This window comes from Chiloscyllium plagiosum, chromosome 41, assembly GCF_004010195.1.
Source record: "Chiloscyllium plagiosum isolate BGI_BamShark_2017 chromosome 41, ASM401019v2, whole genome shotgun sequence".
Taxonomy (NCBI): Eukaryota; Metazoa; Chordata; class Chondrichthyes; order Orectolobiformes; family Hemiscylliidae; genus Chiloscyllium; species Chiloscyllium plagiosum.
In genome coordinates this window covers 11,044,989-11,068,395 of record NC_057750.1, presented here as the reverse complement: position 1 = coordinate 11,068,395, position 23,407 = coordinate 11,044,989, and the positions used below count along the sequence as shown (strand labels likewise).

The following is a 23,407-nucleotide window of genomic DNA, read 5'->3' as shown; positions in this document are numbered from 1 at the left end:
CTCTCACATAGAATCCCTTCAGTATGGAAATATGCCATTCAAACCTCCAGAGACCATTCCACCTCGACCCAACCCATCCCTATAACCCTGCATTTCCCACGATTAACCTGCCAAGCCTGCACATCCCTGGGCATTATGGGGTAATTTAACATAGCCAATCTAGCTACCCTGCACATCTTTGCGACTGTGGGAAGAAACTGGAGCAAGCCCGTGCAGATGTGGGGACAATGTGCAAATTCCACACAGTCGCCCGAGGGTGGAATCGAACCTGTGTCCCTGGCGCTGTGAGGCAGCAGTGCTGACCCGAGGGCAGAAGTCACACGATACTATGTTATAGTCCAAAAGGTTTATTTGAAATCACCAGCTTTTGGAGCACTGCCCCTTCACCTTACAAACAGGCTACTCTCTGAAAGCTTGGGATTTCAAATAAACCTGTTGGACTATAACCATTCTGACTTTGTCCACCCCAGTCCAACCCGGGTACCTCCACATTGTGAGGACAGAGGTGGTCTTGGATTATGAACTGGCACCTCCACCCCATTCTGGCACTGTCAGTTTGGATTATGAACTTGAGTTATTTAGACACCAACACACAGGTATGGACTCCTGAGAACACACAAGTAAATATGCAGATTCTGCAGAGGCTGAAGCACTCTATGAATCAATTAAGAATAGTTGGGAACAACTTGAGTGGCTTTTTCTTTAAAAAAAACCCCATATAAGTCCATGGCTTGTGATGCGGAAGCAGTCGAGCTATGTAACAGAATAGTACAACCGTTACCTGAACACTAGAGGTTGTCAAATCCATTAATAGGCGGAGTTTAAGATAAGAAAGCCTTAGCTGCTGGCTTTTGGAGGAAGCAGGCTTTTCAGAGTCGAGAGGAACTGAGCTGGAGTGGACCGGGATTTCGGCGCTAAGGGACAGACAAAAATAGCAGATGCATTCCTTTTGTGTATAGTCCCTCCAGCTGGATGTGTGTGTGTGTGAGAGAGACTTCACTTGCTTCTGCTCCCTTTGCCCACCCTGAGTGTCATTCCCAGCGGCAGAGAGGGGCACACTGAGAGCGGGACAGGAGACTGGAGGAGAAAACCCATGCCTCGTGTGTGAGCGGACTCGACAGGCGGAGAGAGCCAAGGATTCACTGATGTGACCAGGCAAGAAGCCTTTGTATATCCAGGGTGTGGTTGCTGCAGGGGAGGGGGAGTTATGTCATGGGCTAAGGGGAAAAAAGACCCTTCCCCTTTGCAATACGAATAACTTCTGTGCAGTGTATATATTTAAAAAAAAAAACCCTTTGTTGTTTGGGAGCGGGAGCAGTCAAGGTGTAGATAAAGAGCAGGCAGTTTCCTGATGTGTTTTCCAATAATTCTTCAGACATCGTCAAAAGTTATGGTCCACCCCCTCTCTGTTGTGGATTGTCTCCTCTAACACCCTAACCTTCCCCCCCCCCTTTTCTGTCTTTCGTTCGCCTTCATTTCTTTGTTCTCTCTCACTCACTCACTCACTCACTCTCACACACACACACACTCTCACACACACACACACTCTCTCTCACTCTCACACACACACAGATCCTGGGAAGGTTTATTTCAGAGGAAGAAAGGGCAGGAGGATTCCTGTGCTGATAGGTGAAACTGAGGGACTTGGATTTCAAGGGAAGTCTGGGGGATGTTGTTTAAAAACCGAATGTTTTTGTCACAAGGCGCTACTGAAAGGCAGAGAGGTTAACCCCTGAGTGTAAAAAGGCTATCCGATAAAGAGTTGAAACAAGCACTTTTATTTGTACAAAATAAACAGGGGTTACTGGTATAGGGTGGGAAGCTTCCTGATGAAGGGCTTTTGCCCGAAACCTTGATTTTCCTGCTCCTCGGATGCTGCCTGACCAGCTGTGCTTTTCCAGCAACACTCTGATCTAAACTCTGGTTTCCAGCATCTGCAGTCCTTGTTTTTACCTAGCTTCTTTAGACAGTCGGTGTGGTATCTAAGGATCGAATGGCCTCTTCCATACTGTTGGAATTCTATGAAACACAGGAAGGGATGGAGAAACTCAGCAGGTCTGGCAGCATGTATGTATGTGTATGTGTGTGTGTGTGTGAGTGAGAGAGAGAGAGACAGACAGACAATGTTAATGCCTCCAGTCCAATATGACTCTACTTCAGAAGTAAGGTGCACTGGAGAAGGATTGTTGGACTTGGTACTTTAACCACAGTCCAAAGATGTGCAGCTTTAGTGAATTGGCCATGCTAAATTGCCCGTAGTGTTAGGTGAAGGGGTAAATGTAGGGGAATGGGTCTGGGTGGGTTGCGCTTCGGAGGGTCGGTTTGGACTTGTTGGGCCGAAGGGCCTGTTTCCACACTAAGTAATCTAATCTAATCTAATCTAATCTAACCTAACCTAACCTAACCTAAACTGATTCTCTCTCTGCCCACAGATGCTACCCCAAATTCCTTCCCCCTACCCTTTATCTCAGCCCGCTTGGCACACCAGCCTCATTCCTGAAGAAGCCCGAAACGTTGATTCTTCTGCTCCTCAGATGCTGCCTGGCCCGCTGTGTTTTTCCAGCACCACATTTTTCAACTCTGGTCTCCAGCATCTGCAGTCCTCACTTTCTCCACTGATGCTACCAGACTGGCTGAGTTTCTCCAAATGTTTTTTTCAGATTTCCAGCATCTGCAATATTTTGCCTTTATACCTGCATTTGTATAGTGCCTTTCTTTTTAAAAAAATCAGACTCCAGAGGAGTGCAGAAAGTCAAAGATTGGATGCCGTGGGATGCAACGCAATTAATGGCTTCATCAAATGTCTGACTTTAGAAAGGGAGATCTTAAGAGAGGGGATTCGTGTTGAAATGATGAGCCACTGGTGATGGGTGAAAGAAATGGGTCGTGTAAGAGCAGGAAGAATATTTAGATCAGACAGTTTCTATTAGATTGGATTACTTACAGTGTGGAAACAGGCCCTTCGGCCCAACAAGACCACATTGACCCTCCGGAGAGCAACCCACCCAAACCCATTCCCCTGCATTTACCCCTTCACCTAACACTATGGGCAATTTAGCGTGGCCAATTCACCCTAACCTGCACATTTTTTGGACTTTGGGAGGAAACCAGAGCACCCGGAAGAAACACACACAGACTAGATTAGATTAGATTAGATTACTTACAGTGTGGAAACATTTTTGGACTGTGGGAGAAAACCAGAGCACCCGGAGGAAACCCACACAGACACGGGGAGAACGAGCAAACTCCACACAGACATTTGCCTGAGGTGGGAATTGAACCCAGGTCTCTAGCGCTGTGAGGCAGCAGTTCCTGTTATAATCCCACATTTGGGAGAGGTCAAATTTCCTTGTTTGTTGCCAATTCAACAGCACTATCAAAGAACAGTACAGGAGCAGGCCATTCAACCCACCAAGCCTGTGCCAACACATGACTTCTTTCTAAATCTAAAGACCTCTTGCCTTTATGCAAGCCGTATCCTTCTACTCCCTGTCTTTTCATGTCTCTGTCAAGATGTCTCTTAAACATTGTGATTGTATCTGCTTCTACCATCTCTGGCAACCACTCCAGGCACTTAGCTACCTTCTGTGTAAAAAAAAAAACTGCCTCTCCTTTAAACTTACCCCCTTTTACTTTAATCCTATGCCTTCCACTTTTGTAAGGAGCCAGGACAAGTGTGGATCTGGGCTGGAGTAAATCCAAACATAAAGATGTACAGCACGGAAACAGACTCTTAGATCCAACTCATCAATGCTGACCAGATATCCTAAATTAATCTAATCCCATTTGCCAGCATTTGGCCCATATCCCTCTAAACCCTTCCTATTCATATAGCATCCAGGTGCCTTTTAAATGTTGTATTTGTACCAGCCTCCACCACCTCCTCTGGCAGCTCATTCCATACACTCACCACCCTCTGCGTGAAAAGGTTGTCCCTTAGGTCCCTTTTAAACCTTTCCCCTCTCCTTGGCAATTCGTGCTTTCCAAGTCCCTCATGATTTTATTAATTTTTTTGTAAAGTTCCAAGAACAAAGCCAAAACTTGTAACAACAGGAATTTCTGCTCCAAGGAATCAAGGAAATCAGCTTCAGTATTGAAAAGACCCTCAAAAAAAAAAAGAGCAACACTTACAGCTATGATTCTCTCCCAATCCTGGAGGAGATTGTCTCTCTCAGATCAAAGCCTGATGGAACTAGAGCACTGACCCTCACCCAGAGCCCAGACTAGGACAGAAGCTGGGGTTCTCTCCTTTTGTCCACCTCTTAAGGGTGCCCATTTTATCACTATGGCAACCGACATAAGTAAATAGGATTTCTGTTCATGCTGAAAGTATTAAGCACCCTGGGATATGTTTTTAACCGTGTACCCGAGCAACTCTGTTGTTAGTGTGTTCACTGTAATTAATTATTGGAGCAATTTTCCAGGACAATATTTTAGGATTCATAAGAAATCCAGTCATGCTGGATTTAGTGATGAGTAATAAACAGGTACAACAGCAAATTGCATTTATAAAGCACCTTTCATGTTGTCAAATGTCTTTTTGGAACTTCACAGGGGCATAATCAGACAAAGAAACGGCATGAAGCAATGCAAGACAATGGGACTGATGAATAAAAGTTTTGACAAAGAGGTGGAGTGTTTTAGACACTAAGAGACAGGGATTTGGAAAGGACTTGATCAGCTGTGATCACACTGAATGGTGCAGCAGGTTCAATGGGCCGATTGGCCTACTCCTGCTCCTATTTGCTTGGTTTCAATGAGTCTAGTCAGCCAAAGGTGTGGCTGCCGATGGTGGAGCGATTGTACAGGAGGCTTGAAATGGAGGTGTGCAGAGATAGCTGGGGACTTTTGAGCTGAACAAGTTGACAGAGACAGGGAGGGACATGGAATCATTTGAATAGGAAGATAGGAGGGAATTTTAGCACAGAGTTGTCACCAGACTGGGCAGAAGAGTTCATTAACAATCTGAAGTCGGGGGACTCTCTTGCAAACAGTAACCATAATATCATTGAATTTAATATGAGGTCTGATTTTAGAATTAAACTACAAAATAAAGTGGATCAGAGTTCACCAGGCTGAATTTTCATAGAACCATAGAATCTCTACAGTGTGGAAGCAGGCCATCCAGCCCACACCAACCCTCCAAAGAGCATCTCACCCAGACCCAACCTCCCCTCCCCTATCCCTGCATTCCCCATGGCTAATCCACCAGCACATCCCTAGTCATTATGGGCAATTTAACATGGCCAATCTACTTAACCTGCACATCTTTGGACTGGGGGAGGAAACCCACGTAGACACGGGGAAAACATGCAAACTCCACACAGACAGTCGCCTGAGGCTGGAACCGAACCCAGGTCCCTGGCACTCTGAGGTAGCAGTGCTAACCACTAAGCCATTCTGTCACCCTATATTGTTGAGGTTTTTTTTAAACTTTATTCACTGGCTAGGCCAACATTTATTGCTCATCCCTAATTGCCCAGTGAGACAGTTAGGAGTCAGAATCACATGCAGACCAGAACTGGGTGAGAATGACAGAGAGCCTTCCCCAAAAGGACTTCCCTAAGACCACCCATTAGTGAACCAGGTGGGCTTTTTTCTCGACAATGGTTTCACGGTCATCATTAGACCCTTATACCTATCGGAAAGATGTTGTGAAACTTGAAAGAGTTCAGAAAAGATTTACAAGGATGTTGCCAGAGTTGGAGGGTTTGATTTAAAGGGAAAGGCTGAATAGGCTGGGGCTGTTTTCCCTGGAGCGTCAGAGGCTGAGGGGTGACCTTATAGAGGTTTAAAAAAGTACGAGGGGCATGGGGTCAGGGAGTCTAGAACTAGAGGGCATAGGTTTAGGGTGAGAGGGGAAAGATATAAAAGAGACCTAAGGGGCAACATTTTCATGCAGAGGGTGGTATGGGTATGGAATGAGCTGCCAGAAGATGTGGTGGAGGCTGGTACAATTGCAACATTTAAAAGGTATTTGGATGGGTATATGAATAGGAAGGGTTTGGAGGAATATGGGCTGGGTGCTAGCAGGTGGGACTAGATTGGGTTGGGATATCTGGTCAGCATGGACGGGTTGGACCGAAGGGTCTGTTTCCATGCTGTACATCTCTATGACTTACAGAATTTTATTGAATTCAAAATCTGCCGTACAGGGTATGATTCCGGATCCTGAGAACAGTACCTGAGTCTCTGCATAAAAAGTCTAATACTTATACAACTAGACCATCACCTTTCCCCCTAAATCTGCAAATCTCCACAGCAAGCAATGAGAACAGAGCAACAATTTTTATTTCTAAATGGTGTCTTTTCACCGAATAGCATATGCTTCATAGGAATATTGTAAAACAACATTTGAAGGGCTGTTGTGGTACAGTGCCTCTGATCAGTAGGTGTTGGTTCAAGTGCCTGGAACTGTGTCATAACATGCGCAAAAAAGGTTGAGTAATTAGAAATGATTGAAACATGGAGCCACATAATGTCAGATCACCTAACGTTTGGTCAAAATGGTAGATTTTGAGAAGTATCTTAAAAGGAAGAACAGCAGGAGGACAGAGAGAGACCAGTGCGTTAGAAAGGGATGTTCAGAGGCTAAGACCAAGTGTATAACGTAAAACAATGTATGATATCCCTGAAAGGCAATGGCTCTACTTGTGTCATAAAGGTAGTGCCAAACCAGAATTAAAATATTCACATCAATTCAGACGACCCTGAAATCCCAACGTGTGTGACAATTACTAGAAGTCATAAATGATACGTAGATGTAAGAAATAAGAAAAGGAATGCCATCATCATCATCATCAAGTCACACAGCACAGTAACAGACCCTTTAGTCCAACTTGTCCGTGCCGACCACATTTCCCAAACTAAACAAGTCCCATTTGCCCGAGTTTGGCCCGTATCCTTCTAAACCTTTCCTATCCATGGACTGATCGAAATTTATTTTAAATGTTGGAACTGTACCTGCATCTACTACTTCCTCTGGCATTTCATTCCACGCACGAGCCAGTGATGAGGGGGCAGGAAAATCTATTGGGAGCTTTAAAGTGTAGGTATCTAGGAAAGTTACAATACCGAAAGAGGCCAGCTTGCCTGTGGCAGCAGAATAAGCTAGCCTCCCATTCCAATCCCACTTCCCGGCCCTTGGTCTGTAGCCTCGCAGGTTTCAGAACTTCAGGTGCAGTACCAAGTCCCTCTAAAATTGTTTGAGAGTTCCTGTCTCAACCACCAAACTAGGCAGCAGATTGCAGACCACCCACAGCTGTCTGGGCAAAAACAATGTTTCTCATGTTCTCTCTTATTTTTCTGCCAAGCTGTGTCCACTGGTAATTGACCCCTCTGCCATGGGCAAGAGGTTTTTGCTCTCCCTTCTGTCCAAGTCCCTCAAAAGATATTGTAAACCTCCACTCAGCCACCACTCCTTGTCTCTTCTGTTCAAAGGGAAATAGTGCTGGCCTGTCCAATCTTGCTTCATAGCTGCAATTTGCAAACCTTGACAACCCTCTTCTGAATAAAAAAATATTGTTGATGATGAGAACGCAAGCACTAAAGGGATATTTGGGTGGGTTGACGGTTGATGTAGTTACAGCCATAATGGATTGGTTAGATGCAAACTTTGTGTCGATTTTCACAGTGAGGAAAACTGATACAATATAATCTGCACAAGAAATTTTGTGGATTTAGTTAAGGGGACAAAGATTTGAAACTCACCATGTTAAATGGTGAAATTTGAATTCACTAAATATATGGAACAAAAAGCTGGTCGAAAGACGACCATTGTCCGTTGTCAGAAAAACCCATCTGGTTCCCTCATGTCCTTCAGTGAAAGAAATCTGTCATCATTGCCCAGACACAGCAAGGTCGTTGACTCTTAGCTGCCTTCTGTGTGACTCAGGATGGATAATAATCTGGTTTAATCAGTGACATCCACATACCAGGAACAAATATAAAAGAAAAGCTTTACGGTTGTAAGATTTTTAAAAGATAGTAATGGTATAAATAATGTAGTTTCAGAAAGTCAGATCTCGTGTCTTGCTAGTTTCAACACCAGGGCATTAACAAAATGGAATGCAAAGAACTTCAGAGATGTAAGTCTTAATTTTTCAAAACTGCAGATCCTGAAATTATCTATTGTAATTTAAGAAGTGTGAGAAAGAAAGAAGTGAATTTGTAAGTTCATGTCAACTTTAGGGAGATCATTGGAATCTATTATAATCAGGGTCAGAGTGAGTGAGTATGTACATCAATTAGTGTGATCTGACCAGAGGGAGTCAATGTGAAATCGCAAAGTATAGGTCTAGTTAATCTAGTTGATTAACCTAGTTGACCTATTTAGGGAGACAATTGGCAGCATGGAGAGAGGCGCGTTTAAACAGATGTGGAGTCATACAGCTCAGAAACAGACTCTTCAGTCCAACTCGTCAAAGCCGACCATAATCCCAAAATAAACTAGTCCCACCTGCCTGCACTTGGCCCATATCCCTCCAAAGCTTTCCTATTCATGTACTTATCCAAAAGTCTTTTAAATGTTGTAACTGTACCATATCCACCACTTCCTCTGGAAGTTCATTCCACTCATGGAACATTGTCTATGTAAAATAAAAAATTGCTCCTTATGTCTTTTTTAAACCTTTCTCTTCTCACCTTAAAAATATGCCACCTAGTCTTGAAATCCCCCACCCTTGGGAAAAGATGCCTGCCATTCACCTTATTTATACCCCTCATGATTTTACAAAACTCTATAAGGTCACCCCTTAACCTCCTCCGCTCCAGTGAGAAAAGGTCCCAGCCTATCTTTTAACTTAAACCCTCCATTCCTGGTAACACCCTGGTAAATCTTTTTTGTATCCTCTCCAGTTTAATAAAATCCCTACGATAACAGGGCGATCAGAACTGGACACAGTACTCCAGAAAAGGTCGCACCCAATGTCCTGTACAACCTCAACAATGATATCCTAACTCCTGTGCTCAAAAGATCTGAGCAATGAAGGCAAGTGTGATAAGCATCTTCTTATCTGTCCTGTGTGTATGTGATACAAATGTCAAAGAACTATGTACTTGCACCCCTAGGTCTCTCTGTTCTACAACACTACCCAGGGCCCTACATTTAATGTATAAGTCCTGTCCTTGTTTGTTTTACCAAAATGCAATACCTCTCCAAATTAAACTCCCGTCTGCCACTCTTCAGCCCATTGACCCAATTGATCAAGATCTCTTTGATAATCTTAGCTGACCTTCTTCACTGTCCACTATACCGCCAATTTTGGTGTCATCCCTGAACTTACTAACCGTACCTCTTATCTAAATTATTTATAGAAATGACAAACAAAAGTGAACCCAGCACCAATCCCTGTGGAACACCACAGGTCACAGGCCTCACCTCCAGAAAACTCTTGATAAGGTTTTGCAGAGAAGACCAAATGATAGTACACACTATTGGAGAGTAGAAATTGAGAGTGTGGGAAAGGTCCACGTTCTGCAAGAGGTGGGATGCAATCTATAAGGTTTCTGAGAAAGGTGAACAGCGGCCTCAACAATCTGCCATGTCCATTAATGACGTGGATGTGCAAATTCTATTTCCTACTGCAAAGTTGTAGAATACAGTAAAGTAGGGGCAGGGAGCATTAAGTGACAAGAGGGGCACCCACAGATTAAGTGAATGGCCAAAACTATAGGAGCCAGCATCCAAAGTGGAGAAGGGTTACGTCATCCAACTGGGATTCAAGAAGGAGAAATAGGAATATTTTCTTAATGCTTGGAGTTGTGCAGGAGCAGCGATTTAGATGTCTGTGTGCATTCATTGCTAAACGTTAGTGGACAGATGTAAAAGCCATGCTAGGAAGCTAAGTATTGGACTTTACTTTGTGTGCCTCCATTCCAGAGATCCTTGACCATACCCTATCTGGAATCCTGGCATGTTAGCCTCATGGGGCTAGAATGGGTTACAGTGATGGAACACCTAAATTTTGAACCTAAATCTTATATTAATACCAAGACGTAATCCATTAAAGATTTTCAATAGGGTAGGTATAGAGGAACAATTTCCTTTAGTAACAGTCTTAAAATTCAGCTACTTAACGGTGAAATCAAGAATTTTCTTTCAGTGGAAGAATGCAAAACTTTCTCTCAGGCTCTGGTTGCTGAGAGCCAATTGAAACTTTCAAGATTGAAATCAATAGTTCCTTTTTACAGTGGTACGAATGGAAAGGGAGACTGAGAATATAGCGGCTTTCATTTAATTAAATGGGTGAGAAGTTTCAAAGAGCTGAATGGCCTATCTCTCCTCTTACCTGACCAGTGGATGTTCCCATCAAAATGGTGCAGGCACCAAAGGTCGTTTGTAACAGTTCCCCCAAGGTGTCTGCTGGAAGGGTCCCGCATAATCCCAGCTAACTAGGGGAATGCTGCAACATCAGAGAGTGCTGACTTGCAGCTACAAAATTGTCTGGATGGTCTCCAAATGAGTTCAAAACAAGTCTTGGCAGAGTGAGGGTAGTCTGACTTCCTGACTCATAGCATTCAGGTTAATGTGGGACACACTGGTGGGAATTGGGTATAAAACACAGTCTGTGTTGGGAACAGGTATACCAATTGTTAGAAAGTTTTAAAGGAGTAAAGAATCAAGGTAGGGATGTAGGAGCTAAGGATTGGAAACTGTAATAAAAAATCCTTTGGCCTGTAGTGTAGAGTGTGTCAACATGTCATGACTAATGAATAAATATGAACTGTCATTTTGAATATGGTGAATCACACACAGTATTAAAAGCTGACTCAGTCTGCATCTCATGTAAATGTTACCTTTTGTTTCGATGATCATGTAATGTACTCAAATTATATTGGCGGCATGATACCTCCGTGGTTAGCATTGCTGGCTCAAAGCGCCAGGGACCCAGGTTCAATTCCAGCCTCTGGCAACTGTCTGTGTGAAGTTTGCACATTGTCTGTGTGGGTTTCCTCCCACAGTCCAAAGATGTGCAGGTTAGGTGGACTGGTCAATAGACAATAGTCAATAGGTGCAAGAGTAGCCCATTTGACCCTTCGAGCCAGCACTACCATTCATTATGATCATGGCTGATCATCCACAATCAGTATCCTGTCCCTGCCTTATCCCCATAACCCTTGATTCCACTATCTCTAAGAGCTGTATCCATCTCTTTCTTGAAAGTAACCAGAGACTTGGCCTCCACAGCCTTCTGGGGCAGAGCATTCCATATAACCAACACTCTCTGGGTGAAGAAGTTTCTCCTCAAGTCTGTTCTAAACTGTTTTTACCTGTTTTTACCTCTGTTCTAAACGGCCTACCCCTTATTTTTAAACTGTGTCCCCCGGTTCTGGACTCGCCCATCAACGGAAATATGTTTCCTGCCTCCAGAATGTCCAATCCTTTATTAATCTTATACGTCTCAATCAGATCCCCTCTCATCCTTCTAAACTCAAGTGTATGCAAGCCCAGTCACTCCAATCTTTCAACATTCTGGAAATTGACTTCGTGAACCTACGCTGCACTCCCTCAATAGCCAGAATATCCTTCCTCAAATTTGGAGACCAAAACTGTGCACAATATTCCAGGTGCAGTCTCACCAGGGCCCTCTACAGCTGCAGAAGGACCTCTTTGCTTCTATACTCAGTTCCTCTTATTATGAAGGCCAGCATGCTATTAGCTTTTTTCACTGCCTGCAGTACCTGCATGCTTGCTTTCATTGACTGATGTACAAGAACACCTAGATCTCATTGCACTTCCCCTTTACCTAACTTGACTCCTTTTAGATAGTAATCTGCCTTCCTGTTCTTGCCACCAAAGTGGATAACCACACATTTATGCACATTAAACTGCAACTGCCATGCATCTGTCCACTCATCTAGCCTGACGAAGTCACCCTGTATTCTCATAACATCCTCCTCACATTTTACCCTGCCACCCAGCTTCGTGTCATCACTAAATTTGCTAATGTTACTTTTAATACCGTCATCTGTATCATTAATGTATATTGTAAACAGCTGCGGTCCCAGCACTGAACCTTGTGGTACACCACTGGTCACTGCCTGCCATTCCGAAAGGGAGCCATTTATCACTACTATTTGCTTCCTGTCAGCCAGCCAATTTTCAATCCAAGTCAGTATTTTGACCCCATTACCACGTGCCCTAATTTTGCTTACTAATCTCCTATATGGGACTTTAGGTTTTCTGAAAGTCCAGGTACACTACATCCACTGGCTATCCCTTGTCCATCTTCAGAGTTACATCCTCAAAAAATTCCAGAAGATTAGTCAAGCACAACTTCCCCTTCGTAAATCCATGCTGACTCTAACCTACCCTGTTACTGCTATCCAAATGAGTTGTAATTTCATCTTTTATAATTGACTCCAGCATCTTTCCCACCACTGAGGTCAGGCTAACTGGTCTATATTTCCCTGTTTTCTCTCTCTGTCCCTTTTTGAAAAATGGGACAACATTAGTCACCCTCCAATCTGCAGGAACTGATCCTGAATTGATAGAATATTGGAAAACGATTACCAATGCATCCACGATTTCTAGAGCCACCTCCTTAAGTACTTTGGGATGCAGACCATCAGGTCATGGGAAATTGCCCGTGGTGTCCAGGAATGCACAGGTTAGGTTGATTAGTCTTGTGGAATGCAGGGTTACAGGGATGTTGGGGAGGGAGGGGGGCTCTGAGTGGGATGTTCTTTGGTGTGGACTCAATGGGCTGAATGGCCTGCTTCCACACTGTAGCAATTCTATAATTCTATATGAATCAAGTTAGAATTAAGGGAGGGATGAAGCTATTGAGAGGTTTAAGCAGGAGTGTCATCGCGAAGTGAAAAACTGAAGTTTTGCGAGGGGAGAGAATTCTCATCCAGCAACGCCAGTCTGTCTGTCTTTTCTCCCATCGTCGTTGGACTAGCATGGACTCAATGGGTTGAATGGCTTCTGTGTCATGCTAACTCCCATAATGAGCACTATCATATCTCTCATCACAGTTAGCTTGTGTTCATCATCACAGCTTCCTGCTGCTTGTAATTAAAGTGCTATCTGCTCTCCACTCATGGTCATAATGGAATGCAATTAATATCTGAATTCTGTTTTTCAGAATATGGGTGTTAGCAGCGAGGGCCAACATTTATTGCCCATCTTTATTTGCTGTTGAGTACAGTAGTTGGTGGTGAACTGTCTTATTGAACTGCACTGTCCATTAGGGTAGAGCACTTGTATGGGGTGGTGTCCCCATGTGTCTGTTGTCGTAGATGGCAAAGTTGTGGGTTTGGTGGTTTCTGTTGAAAGAGTCCTGGTAAAATACTGCAGTGCATCTTGTATCTGCTACTGAGCATAACTTCGTGGACGCAATGAATCTTGAAAGTAGTGAATATGATGTCACTCAAGCGGGGGCTGCTTTGTCCTGGATGGTGTCGAGCTTCTTGAGTGTTATTGGAGCTGCCCCCATCCAGACAAGTGGGGAGTGTTCCATCACACTCCGGAGTCGAGAGGTGAGTTACTCACAGCAAGATTCCCAGACCATGATCTGCTCTTGTAGCCATGGTATTCAAATTGCTACTCCCATTGTTCTAGTCAATGGTAACCCATAGGATGTTCTCCAATTTTATGTCCCAGCTCTCGCTTCCCTTTGTGAGGGATCCACTTGATTCCTTTAGCGTCCACAAGAACATTGAAGGAACAGTCCCATAGATTTGTGTTCTTAAATATAAACTCATTAACTGCTTTGGTGGAACATGTCTGTGATTCACAAACTAAGTGAAGATATTTCTCATGCTCTCAATCCTAAATGGCTGACCCCTCACCATAGAACTGCGATCAGTTTTGTTGTAGACTCTTGAGTTGGTGCGTGAAGGGCTGACTCTTCGAGTTTAGTTATATCAGTGTCACAGACTAACTTCCCCATTCTGCCATCATTATTAACCACATTAATAACAAAACAATGGGATGACCTGTATTTTGGGTGAGGCATTAATACTGGGACATACAATGGGGATAACTGTTGTCCTTGGAAATAGCACCAGGGGATGGTCTGATGTACCACCTGAAAGACAACACTTTGAACAATGAAGTGATAAGACAAAATTTGAAAATGCCTTGCTTTTTATATACATCAAGCCCTGGAGTGGGGTTTGAACCACGACTCTGTGATTCAGAGGTAAGAATGCTATGAGTTCACCACAGCTGACAAACTGGTCTGAAATGACTCAATTGTTCTGTGTGCGCTGTTTAGTCTTCAGGGCTGACACAGACCTTTACCGGCTATTACCAGGGTTATGTGTCACTTTACTTATTGAATGTAAGTCTGCTAAATTGACCACTCCCTAATGCTGTGCCCAATGTTAGATTTGATAACGGAATTAATTTTCTGCAGCTTCAGTTTCTAACACCTTTAGGAATTCCAGGATGCCTGTAATCAGATCTTGGCATTCACCATCTCCTGGCCCAATTGATGTGAAATATTACAGTCAGAATGTGGAGTTCTTTCAGTCCCTTAAGGCAGTGAACTTGTTCTACTGCTCAATTAAGACTCAACCTCCCACCCCCACCCCCCCGAACATTCCCCACTCTCTCACATTCCCCACCTACACACACACACACACACACACACACATCTCCCCAAACTCTCTGACAGAGATTGAACCCTTCCTCCTTGCGATTGTGTGCGGAGAGTAGTTTTGTGAAGACGGGAAGCTTCCTGAGATTAACCTTGCTTCGATTTTCATTGTTCAATATTCTCTTTTACAAATCCCCACAGGTGACAGGAGGAAATAGCTTCCCTGCATCAAACCCATAGTCATCTTTTATTGTCTGGGTTAGAAAGTCCCTATTTTACTGCAGAGCAAAAACGCCTCTTCCATTCACCTGTTCCTCTTCATAATTTAACCCTTTCCCCAATCCTGCTGCTGCTCAGAATCTCTTGCTCCTTATGAGTGTCCTGACCATTCAGTGAAGGTCTACTTGTAATGGGGACAGTGTAGAGGGAGTTTTACTCTGTCTGACCCAGTGTAATTCCTGCTGGAAAAGCACAGCAGGTCAGGCAGCATCCAAGGAGCAGGAGAATCAATGTTTCGGGTGTAAGCCCTTCATCAGGGATGAGAATTCCTGATGAAGGGCATATGCCAGAAACATCGATTCTCCTCCTCCTCAGATGCAGCCTGACTTGCTGTGCTTTTACAGCACTACACCTCTTGACGGTGAGCTCCAGCATTTGCAGTCCTCACTTTCTCCTGTGCTGTTCCTGTCTGGAGTATTATGAGCAGTTTTAGTTCCTCTTATTTAATGAAAGATATCATTTCATTGGATGCATTCACTGAAGGTTCAGTAGGATGATCCCCTGTAGGGATTGTCTTATGAGCAAACGTTAATCAGGTTGGGACTCTACTCACTGGAGCTTAGAAGGCCAATTTATTAAATACGGGAGAAGATACCTGAAGAAGGGCTTATGCCCGAAACGTCGATTCTCCTGTTCCTTGGATGCTGCCTGACCTGCTGCGCTTTTCCAGCAACACATTTTCAGCTCTGATCTCCAGCATCTGCAGTCCTCACTTTCTCCTCAATTTATTAAATACCCTTGAGAGGTTCTTCATTAAGTTTCTGGAGATAGATGATTCTTTCTCTTGGCAGTCTTCACATGCTTTACTTTTGCAGTTTGATTTTATTTGTTCTCTCATGTATCCTCTTTGCTTTCCAGGTGCTCATCTTAATTTCTACTTTGTTTCTCTTTCTTTCGTTATTTTTCATCAGTTTTATAAATTCTTTTATTTGGGCCCTATATTCTCCAGGGTTTAGAAGACTGAGGAAGGGATCCCATAGATATGCGTAAAATTCCGAGGACAAGGCAACTGTCAGAGAGACAAATGGGAGATTAGTCCATCACATCTCTGACTAATGCCGTGTCACCTAGGTGACGAACCCCTGGGCAAGAGGTGAGTCACTTGCTGCAGAATACACAGAACTCAGTGTGTGATGTGTTTGTGCAGCCACAGTAGTTTTAGGACTGATCCAGGTGAACCTGTGGTAGGATGTTGGTAATGGGAGTTAGATTCATTCCTGGAACTTGTTTCTGGGTGTATCTTCACCACGTGGCCTACAGCCAGTCCAAAAAGCGGACCTACTATCACCGCAATTAAGGACAGGCAGTAAACGCTAACTTTGTGGTAATGAGTAAACTGAAAATGCAGGAACACCCTGGAGGCAAGGAGGTGGTTTTAATTCCGGGAAGGATGTGAAGAATAACGATAATGAGGGAGATGGTCTTTATATTTAACTCATGCTGTCCCTGTCTGGGAATGTTTGAAGGGGACAGTGTAGAGGGAGCTTTACTCTGTATCTAACCCTGTGCTGATCCTGTCCTGGAAGTGTTTGATGGGGACAGTGTAGAGGGGGCTATACTATGTGTCTAACCCCGTGCTGACCCTGTCCTGGGAGTGTTTGATGGGGACAGTATAGAGGGAGCTTTACTCTGTATCTAACCTTGTGCTGTCCCTATCCTGGAGTGTTTGATGGGGACAGTGTAGAGGGGGCTATACTGTGTATCTAACCCTGTGCTGACCCTGTCCTGGGAGTGTTTGATGGGGACAGTGTAGAGGGGGCTATACTGTGTATTTAACCCTGTGCTGACCCTGTCCTGGGAGTGTTGCTGGGGACAGTATAGAGGGAGCTTTACTCTGTATCTAACCCCGTGCTGTCTCTATCCTGGGAGTGTTTGATGGGGACAGTTGTAGAGGAGGCTATACTGTGTATCTAACACTGTGATGTCCCTGCTCTGGGATGTTTTGGGATAGTTTAATGGCAGTATGCTGTTACAACAGCTGAAATTTGGGAAAACCAGCTCAAACAAAGAGCTAGATTCATGTCGTCAGATCAGGATCCAATGTATGGTAGGAGAAAGTGAAAGCTGCAGATGCTGGAGATCAGAGTCGAAAAGTGTGGTGCTGGAAAAGCACAGCAGGTCAGGCAGCATCCGAGGAGCAGGAGAGTCGACGTTTTGGGCAGGAATCCTGCTGTGCTTTTCTAGAGCCACACGTTTCAACTCTGTTTAGTGTTGTGTGATCACCCTGAGCTGATCAGGCTTGCGATCACTTGTTGAAACAACGAAAACTGTCTAGCTGATACAGATCCCAGGAATCTTCTGATTAAACGCCATGCTGTTTTGTGAAACAACAGGAATTTACTTTTCATTTCACCACCAACGATTCTTCCTGTTCTGGCCTGTGCTATCAGCCACCGTGTGACTGAGGCAAGACTCAGCAGGTCCCACAGAGATTTAGTTCTGGATTGATATTGTATTCGGCTCTGTGTGTGTGTCTCTCTCTCTCTGTCTGTTTGTCTGTCTTTCTCTCTCCCACTCTCTCTTTCCCCCCCTCCATTTGTGTCTTTCCTTCCATTCCCGTCCAGCCAGGGCTTCCTGACAGAAGTATAATACTTTCATGTTACAATCCCCATCCACCCATGCCGAATATGTATCCACCTACTAACTAACCCTGAATGGATTCTGTGACAGTGACAATGACCTGCAGAGGTTTGGACAGCAGTCCGACAGCACAGCCTGGGAGTTGTAAAATTCAGCAGTGACTTCCAGCAGTTAGCCAACAATATCACTCTCTGTTTGTAGCACCATCATCTCACAAGCTCCAAGGTTCATGAACCCCAGCACAACTTAAACACACAAGGAAGGCTGAAACTGCAGTGCAGTATTGAAGGAATGCTGGAGGAGAAAGTGAGGACTGCAGATGCTGGAGATCAGAGCTGAAAATGTGTTGCTGGAAAAGCGCAGCAGGTCAGGCAGCATCCAAGGAGCAGGAGAATAGACGTTTCGGGTATGAGTCCTTCTTAGATTCCTGAAGAAGGGCTCATGCCCGAAACGTCGATTCTCCTGCTCCTTGGATGCTGCCTGACCTGCTGCGCTTTTCCAGCAACACATTTTCAACTTTGAAGGAATGCTGCCCTGTTCTCTTTTCAGATGAGACATTAGACCAAGGCTTTGTGGTAGATGAAAAAGATCCTGGGATACAATTTTGAAGAATAGCACAGTATCCTTCTCTCTGGTGTCCTAGACAGGGTTTGCCCCTCAAACAACATTACAGAAACAGATTATTTGACTATTGTAGCATGACTGTTTGTGCCTGCTTCAGCCATGACTGTAGTTCAAATTAAAACAAAGTTCATGTCTTCAATATATTCAATCACTGAGAATTCACAGCTCCCCAGGGTAGAGAATTCCGAATTTGCAATCCTTCATGTGAAGAAATTCCATCACTCAGTCTGGTTTGGATGACTGCTTCTCCTGGGACTACGTTCCCCTCGTTCTCCATTATCCAGCCAGGGTGAGGCAATGTCTTGACAGAATCAACCCTGACCAGCCCCTTATGTCCAAAATATGCTGGAATTCACAGCGGGTCAGGCAGCACCCGTTTTGCGAGAGCAAACTAACGTTTGAGTCTAGATGACTCCCCATCTATTTCTTCATCCTATATTTTGTTGAGATCATGTTGGATTTGTTACAAATTCTAAGCAATGTGGAGTGTATGATCCTAAACTACCCTCCTAATGCAAAACTGAGGCACAGGAGCCAGGACTTCTCCCCTTCCCTCTGGACTCGAGTGTGATCATCAGTTACTGAAAGGCGAATATGAATTAGACTCTCATTCTAAAGTACTATTGGATGCTGAGTGGATTGGATATACATCCTGGTCGTGTTGACTAAACCCCTCCACTGTAACCTTCTCCAGCCCTGTTACACTCAGAGATATCGGAGGTTCTGTAACCCTGGCCTCCTGAGTATTTCTGTTTTCCATTGCACTTCCATTCGTGGCTGTGCCTGGGCCTGAGCTCTGGAAATCCCACTCCTGTTTTAAGACATTCCTTGGAACCCTACCACTTTTACTGAGACTTTGCCCTAGAGTGGCTTATTGAAATTCCTTTACTGTGCTATATAAATTCAAATTTAGTGGTTAGCACTGCTGCCTCACAGCGCCTAAGACCCGGGTTCAATTCCCGCCTCAGGCGACTGACTGTGTGGAGTTTGCACGTTCTCCCCGTGTCTGCGTGGGTTTCCTCCGGGTGCTCCGGTTTCCTCCCACAGTCCAAAAATGTGCAGGTCAGGTGAATTGGCCATGCTAAATTGCCCGTAGCCTTAGGTAAGGGGTAAATGCAGGGGAATGGGTGGGTTGTGCTTCGGCGGGTCGGTGTGGACTTGTTGGGCCGAAGGGCCTGTTTCCACACTGTAATGTAATCTTAAAAAAAAAAATTGTTATTGTACAGTTGGATGAGAACCTTGTTTTAATACTTTCGCTTTCCTATTCCAGGTTAGAGGGGAATGGCACACTCCAAGTTACGCCTAGCAGTGGTGGCTGTGTTAGGTCTTGCTACGCTCCATATTTTTCTGAGCTGGCATTCCAAAGACCTGATACAAGTTCTTGTGCAGAGAGTATACGTCCACAATAATTGGCTGAATGCTACAAACGTCTCCTATCCCAGCTTGGCCACTAATGAAAGTAAGATCTCTCTGGTCAACATTTCTTCCGGCTTCAAGAAATTTATCCCCGAGAAGAACAACTTCTGGAACCACAGGCAGCACCAGATGTTCCAGCTGCTCGATCGCCTGATTCTCAACGGTACCTCCTCCTACAGCCCCTCGTCCAACTGCATCGAAGCCGGAATGGGGCCTGAGGTGCTTGAGGCCTACTCCTTCTCTGAGTCCCACGGGGACTTCCTGCGCTACATGAACTGCAAGGACTACCCCCAACGGATCGACCAGCCAGACAAGTGCGACAGTGACACCTTCTTGCTTCTCGTGATCAAGTCGGTAGCCGCTAACTTTGAGAGGAGGCAGGCCATCCGCGAGACCTGGGGTAAAGAGAGCACCGTGGAGGGAATGCAGGTCCGCACTGTCTTCCTCCTGGGCTCGGCCTCCAACGTGGGCGATGGCCCCGACCTCTGGAGGCTGCTGGAATTTGAGAACAGGCTGTACAGGGATATCCTCCAGTGGGAATTCAAAGACACTCTGTTTAACCTCACCCTGAAGGACTATCTGTTCCTCAAGTGGGCCACAGTCCACTGCCCCCATGTCCGGTACGTCTTCAAGGGGGATGATGACGTGTTCGTTAACACGCCCGTGATGGTGACATACTTGAAATCACTGAGCGATGACATAAGCAGCCAACTTTATGTTGGACAGACCATCTTGAATGCCACGCCACTCCGAGACAAGAAAAGCAAGTACAGCATTCCCAAATCCTTCTACGATGGGGCCTACCCAGCTTATGCTGGGGGTGGGGGTTTCCTGTACTCGGGGAGCCTGGTCAGATCTCTCTACAAAGTCTCTCACTACATCCCATTCTTCCCAATTGATGATGTTTTCACTGGGATGTGCTTCATGGCACTCAAGATTAGCTTACTGCATCACTCTGGCTTCCAGACATTCGACATTGAGCCCAAGCACCGAGATAATCCCTGCGCCCACATCAACCTGATCCTCGTACATCAGCGCAGCCCCAGGCAAACGGCTCTACTCTGGAGAGCTCTGCGCAGCCCAGACCTCAAGTGCTAGTGTCTGCCCCTCCCATGCTTCCTGCCAAGGGGATGATCCTTTCCCCAAAGCATCAGGCATGAAGTGGTTTTCTGAAAAATTCTCATTGACTCCCACTTCATTTTCCTCCCTGTGGAGCTGAAGATTCCTGAAAATGGGAGGAATTTCCCATTCTCTGAAAGCTGAAGGTGGAAAAGAAAAAGCTGCAAGAGGTGTAGCTATCAATACGGCTGCTTTAGTATCAATCAGATACTCTTGAGGTCTTCTGGTTCTGGTGAAAGGTCAGCCTACACATATGTTAACGTTTACAAGTGCTGCTTGCTCTGCAGAGAGATGGCAGCATTTTCTGCTGTCAATTAGAGTATAATTGGGAGGCAAATGGTATACAAATGTATACTTTGTGTGATATAAATGGCAGTTCTGGATTGCCTTATTGCACTGTGGTAGTATCCGTTCCTCTGAACCAAAAAACCTGGACTCTAATCCTACCTGCTGCAGAGCTGTGTAGTAACACCTCTAACAGGTTCCTGAGAATACACCTTAGAAGAACACACAGTTATTGTATAGGGGCTCTTGTGGTGCAGTGATAGTGTCCCTACTCTGAGCCAGGAGGTCTTGATTCATATCCCACCTGCTCCAGAGGTGTGTCATAACATCTCTGAACAGATTGTTTTTTTTTAAAAAAAGAAAATGGCACTGTGCTTTTACAGAGAGTTTCTGGGAGGTCTTGTGTGGTGGTAGTGTCCCTGTCTCTCTGTCAGAAGCACTAGGTTGAGTCCCACATCAGACCATGATTGATATGGAAGGAACGATTTGGAGATACCGGTGTTGGACTGGGGCGTACAAAGTTAAAAATCACACAACAGGATCACCACCTGATGAAGAAACAGCGCTCCAAAAGCTAGTACTTTCAAATAAACCCGTTGGACTATAACCCGGTGTGTGATTTTTATCTAAGGAAAGAGCATTTGTGATATGGTTTAAGCTGGAAGTTAGCCTGAGAGTTCTTCCCACTTACTTAATAAAAGCAGGAATAAAGTTTGTGTGAAAAATACCCTTTCTAAAAATAAAAACTGATGTCTAAGGGATGCAAATCTATGTAAAGAAACACTAGATTAAGGAAGAACCTTTGAAAAGGTTGTGTCCTTCAGTGTAGGCTGGTTTGAACTTGCTTACCTGCCTGCACCGTGGCTTTTGTAGAGTCACTGTCTGATCTATGTTTGCAAAGAAATCTCTGACATTGAAGCTTTGGGTTCAAGATCCATTCCAGAATGTGATTAAAACAGGTAGACAATCTTTTCCACCATTTTAAGGGCAATTGGGGATGGGTGAAGAAATTCTTGCCTTCAAAGGGATGATCTGTCCAAAGAACCAAATGACTCTACTTTGATTGAGAAGGGTTTTTGATGCCAGCTCTTCTATCCTTGTGCAACCAAGGCAAAAATTTTATTTCTCCCTATGTGATGGGTCCCTCTCAAATAATGTTTCCTTTTGTACTTCACCTCTTGGTCAATAATGACCAAAACGCAGATGGCTGTAGAGCCAATGCACTGAGAGGGAGAGAGAAGTGGTGGGTAGGTTGTGAAAGCAATGTCTAGGCTTTCATCATCTGTGAGATTGCGCTCAGGAGAAATTAATACTTCTTGGTTTGTAAAGATTCAGATGATGAACTGTACCGAACCAGTGACAGACTGTGACCAGAGATTGCTGAAGGTTTTTTTAATTGTTAATTAAATTAATTGTTTGATTAAAGTCTGTGTATTTTATAGAGTCTGCTTATTAATGTCTCACTTGAATGTTGCACATTGCAACCTTTATATTATTCAATGGTGCTGAAAATGTGTTGCTAGAAAAGCGCAGCAGGTCAGGCAGCATCCAAGGAACAGGAGAATCGACGTTTCGGGCATAAGCCCTTCTTCAGGAATCAACATAACAGGAATTATTCAATGGTGACCATTTACAGTCAATAAGAGGACAGGCTGATTACAGGCGAATAGTACATAAAAATGAGTGTTTCACTTTAATTAATTGATAAAATAAACACGTCCCACAAAATCACAAACATCTGCATCAGTCGCTGCAGATGTGTGGCACTATATGTTGTTCCAAAGTTCCCCAACTCAGCACTTAGTATATAAGACTTCACTTTTTCACCTAAAGCAAATCAGTTTCCACCAACAGCTGTATTTCATTTGAGTCCCTGGAGATGGTTGTCATTTGAACAGAATTGTCCTGCTTTAATTCAGCTCCTGATTTTCTTGATGGTACCATATTCCCAGAGACTCCTTTATGGTGACCCCTTTAAGGTACCCTGTTGAACAGTTTGGTCAGCTCTGGCAAAACGAAAGCAGCAGCAAAACTCTTCAATTCCCAGTCTCTGCTGCAAACCTGTTCTTGTTCATAACAGCTTTGTGTAAATGTGGTGTCTCTCTTTGTTCCCCTTTACAGCAGCTTTTTAATGCTTCACAGCAACTGTTTCCATATCAAAGGCTGTGACAGTAAGGACTTTGTTTCAGATGTTTGACAAGGTATTTTATTTAACTGGAAGGTGAAGATGCCCCTCCCAAAAACAACCCCATTCCTTCTCCCGAGGCACTGAATCCCTTTGTCTGCCCAAACTTTGTTAATCTTTTAAACTCAAGCTCTTGAAACGCATAGGAGGAGACTGTGATTTAGCAGTTTATTCCCATCCCGAAACACCCTGGAAAATATGCCTTTTCTCGCCGGGGCTTACTCAGATAGCAGTTAAGGTTCCACCACATTGCTGTCTTGCTGTAGTCATGTACTGTGAAGGTAGCAGGTTTCCAGCCTAAATGACTCCAATTATTATGATTCATGGTCACAATTGCTTGATGCTAACTTTTTAAAACATTGAATTAATA

General features: G+C 44.3%; 1 protein-coding gene across 3 annotated transcripts; it reads left to right on the top strand.

The window, feature by feature from the left end:
- The first annotated feature begins 794 nt into the window (after positions 1–794).
- On the top strand, positions 795–21,133 carry LOC122542846 (N-acetyllactosaminide beta-1,3-N-acetylglucosaminyltransferase 2-like). 3 transcript variants are annotated; one of them, XM_043680937.1, is made up of 2 exons: positions 795–1,155; positions 19,303–21,133. In XM_043680937.1, exon 2 carries the CDS (start codon positions 19,314–19,316, stop codon positions 20,544–20,546), a length of 1,233 nt encoding a protein of 410 aa, XP_043536872.1. In that variant the 5' UTR covers positions 795–1,155; positions 19,303–19,313; the 3' UTR covers positions 20,547–21,133. The 3 variants fall into 3 exon arrangements, with proteins under 3 accessions (XP_043536872.1, XP_043536873.1, XP_043536874.1); XM_043680938.1 differs by lacking the exon at positions 795–1,155 and adding an exon at positions 8,906–8,989; XM_043680939.1 differs by lacking the exon at positions 795–1,155 and adding an exon at positions 15,786–15,921.
- The last annotated feature ends 2,274 nt before the right edge of the window (positions 21,134–23,407 follow it).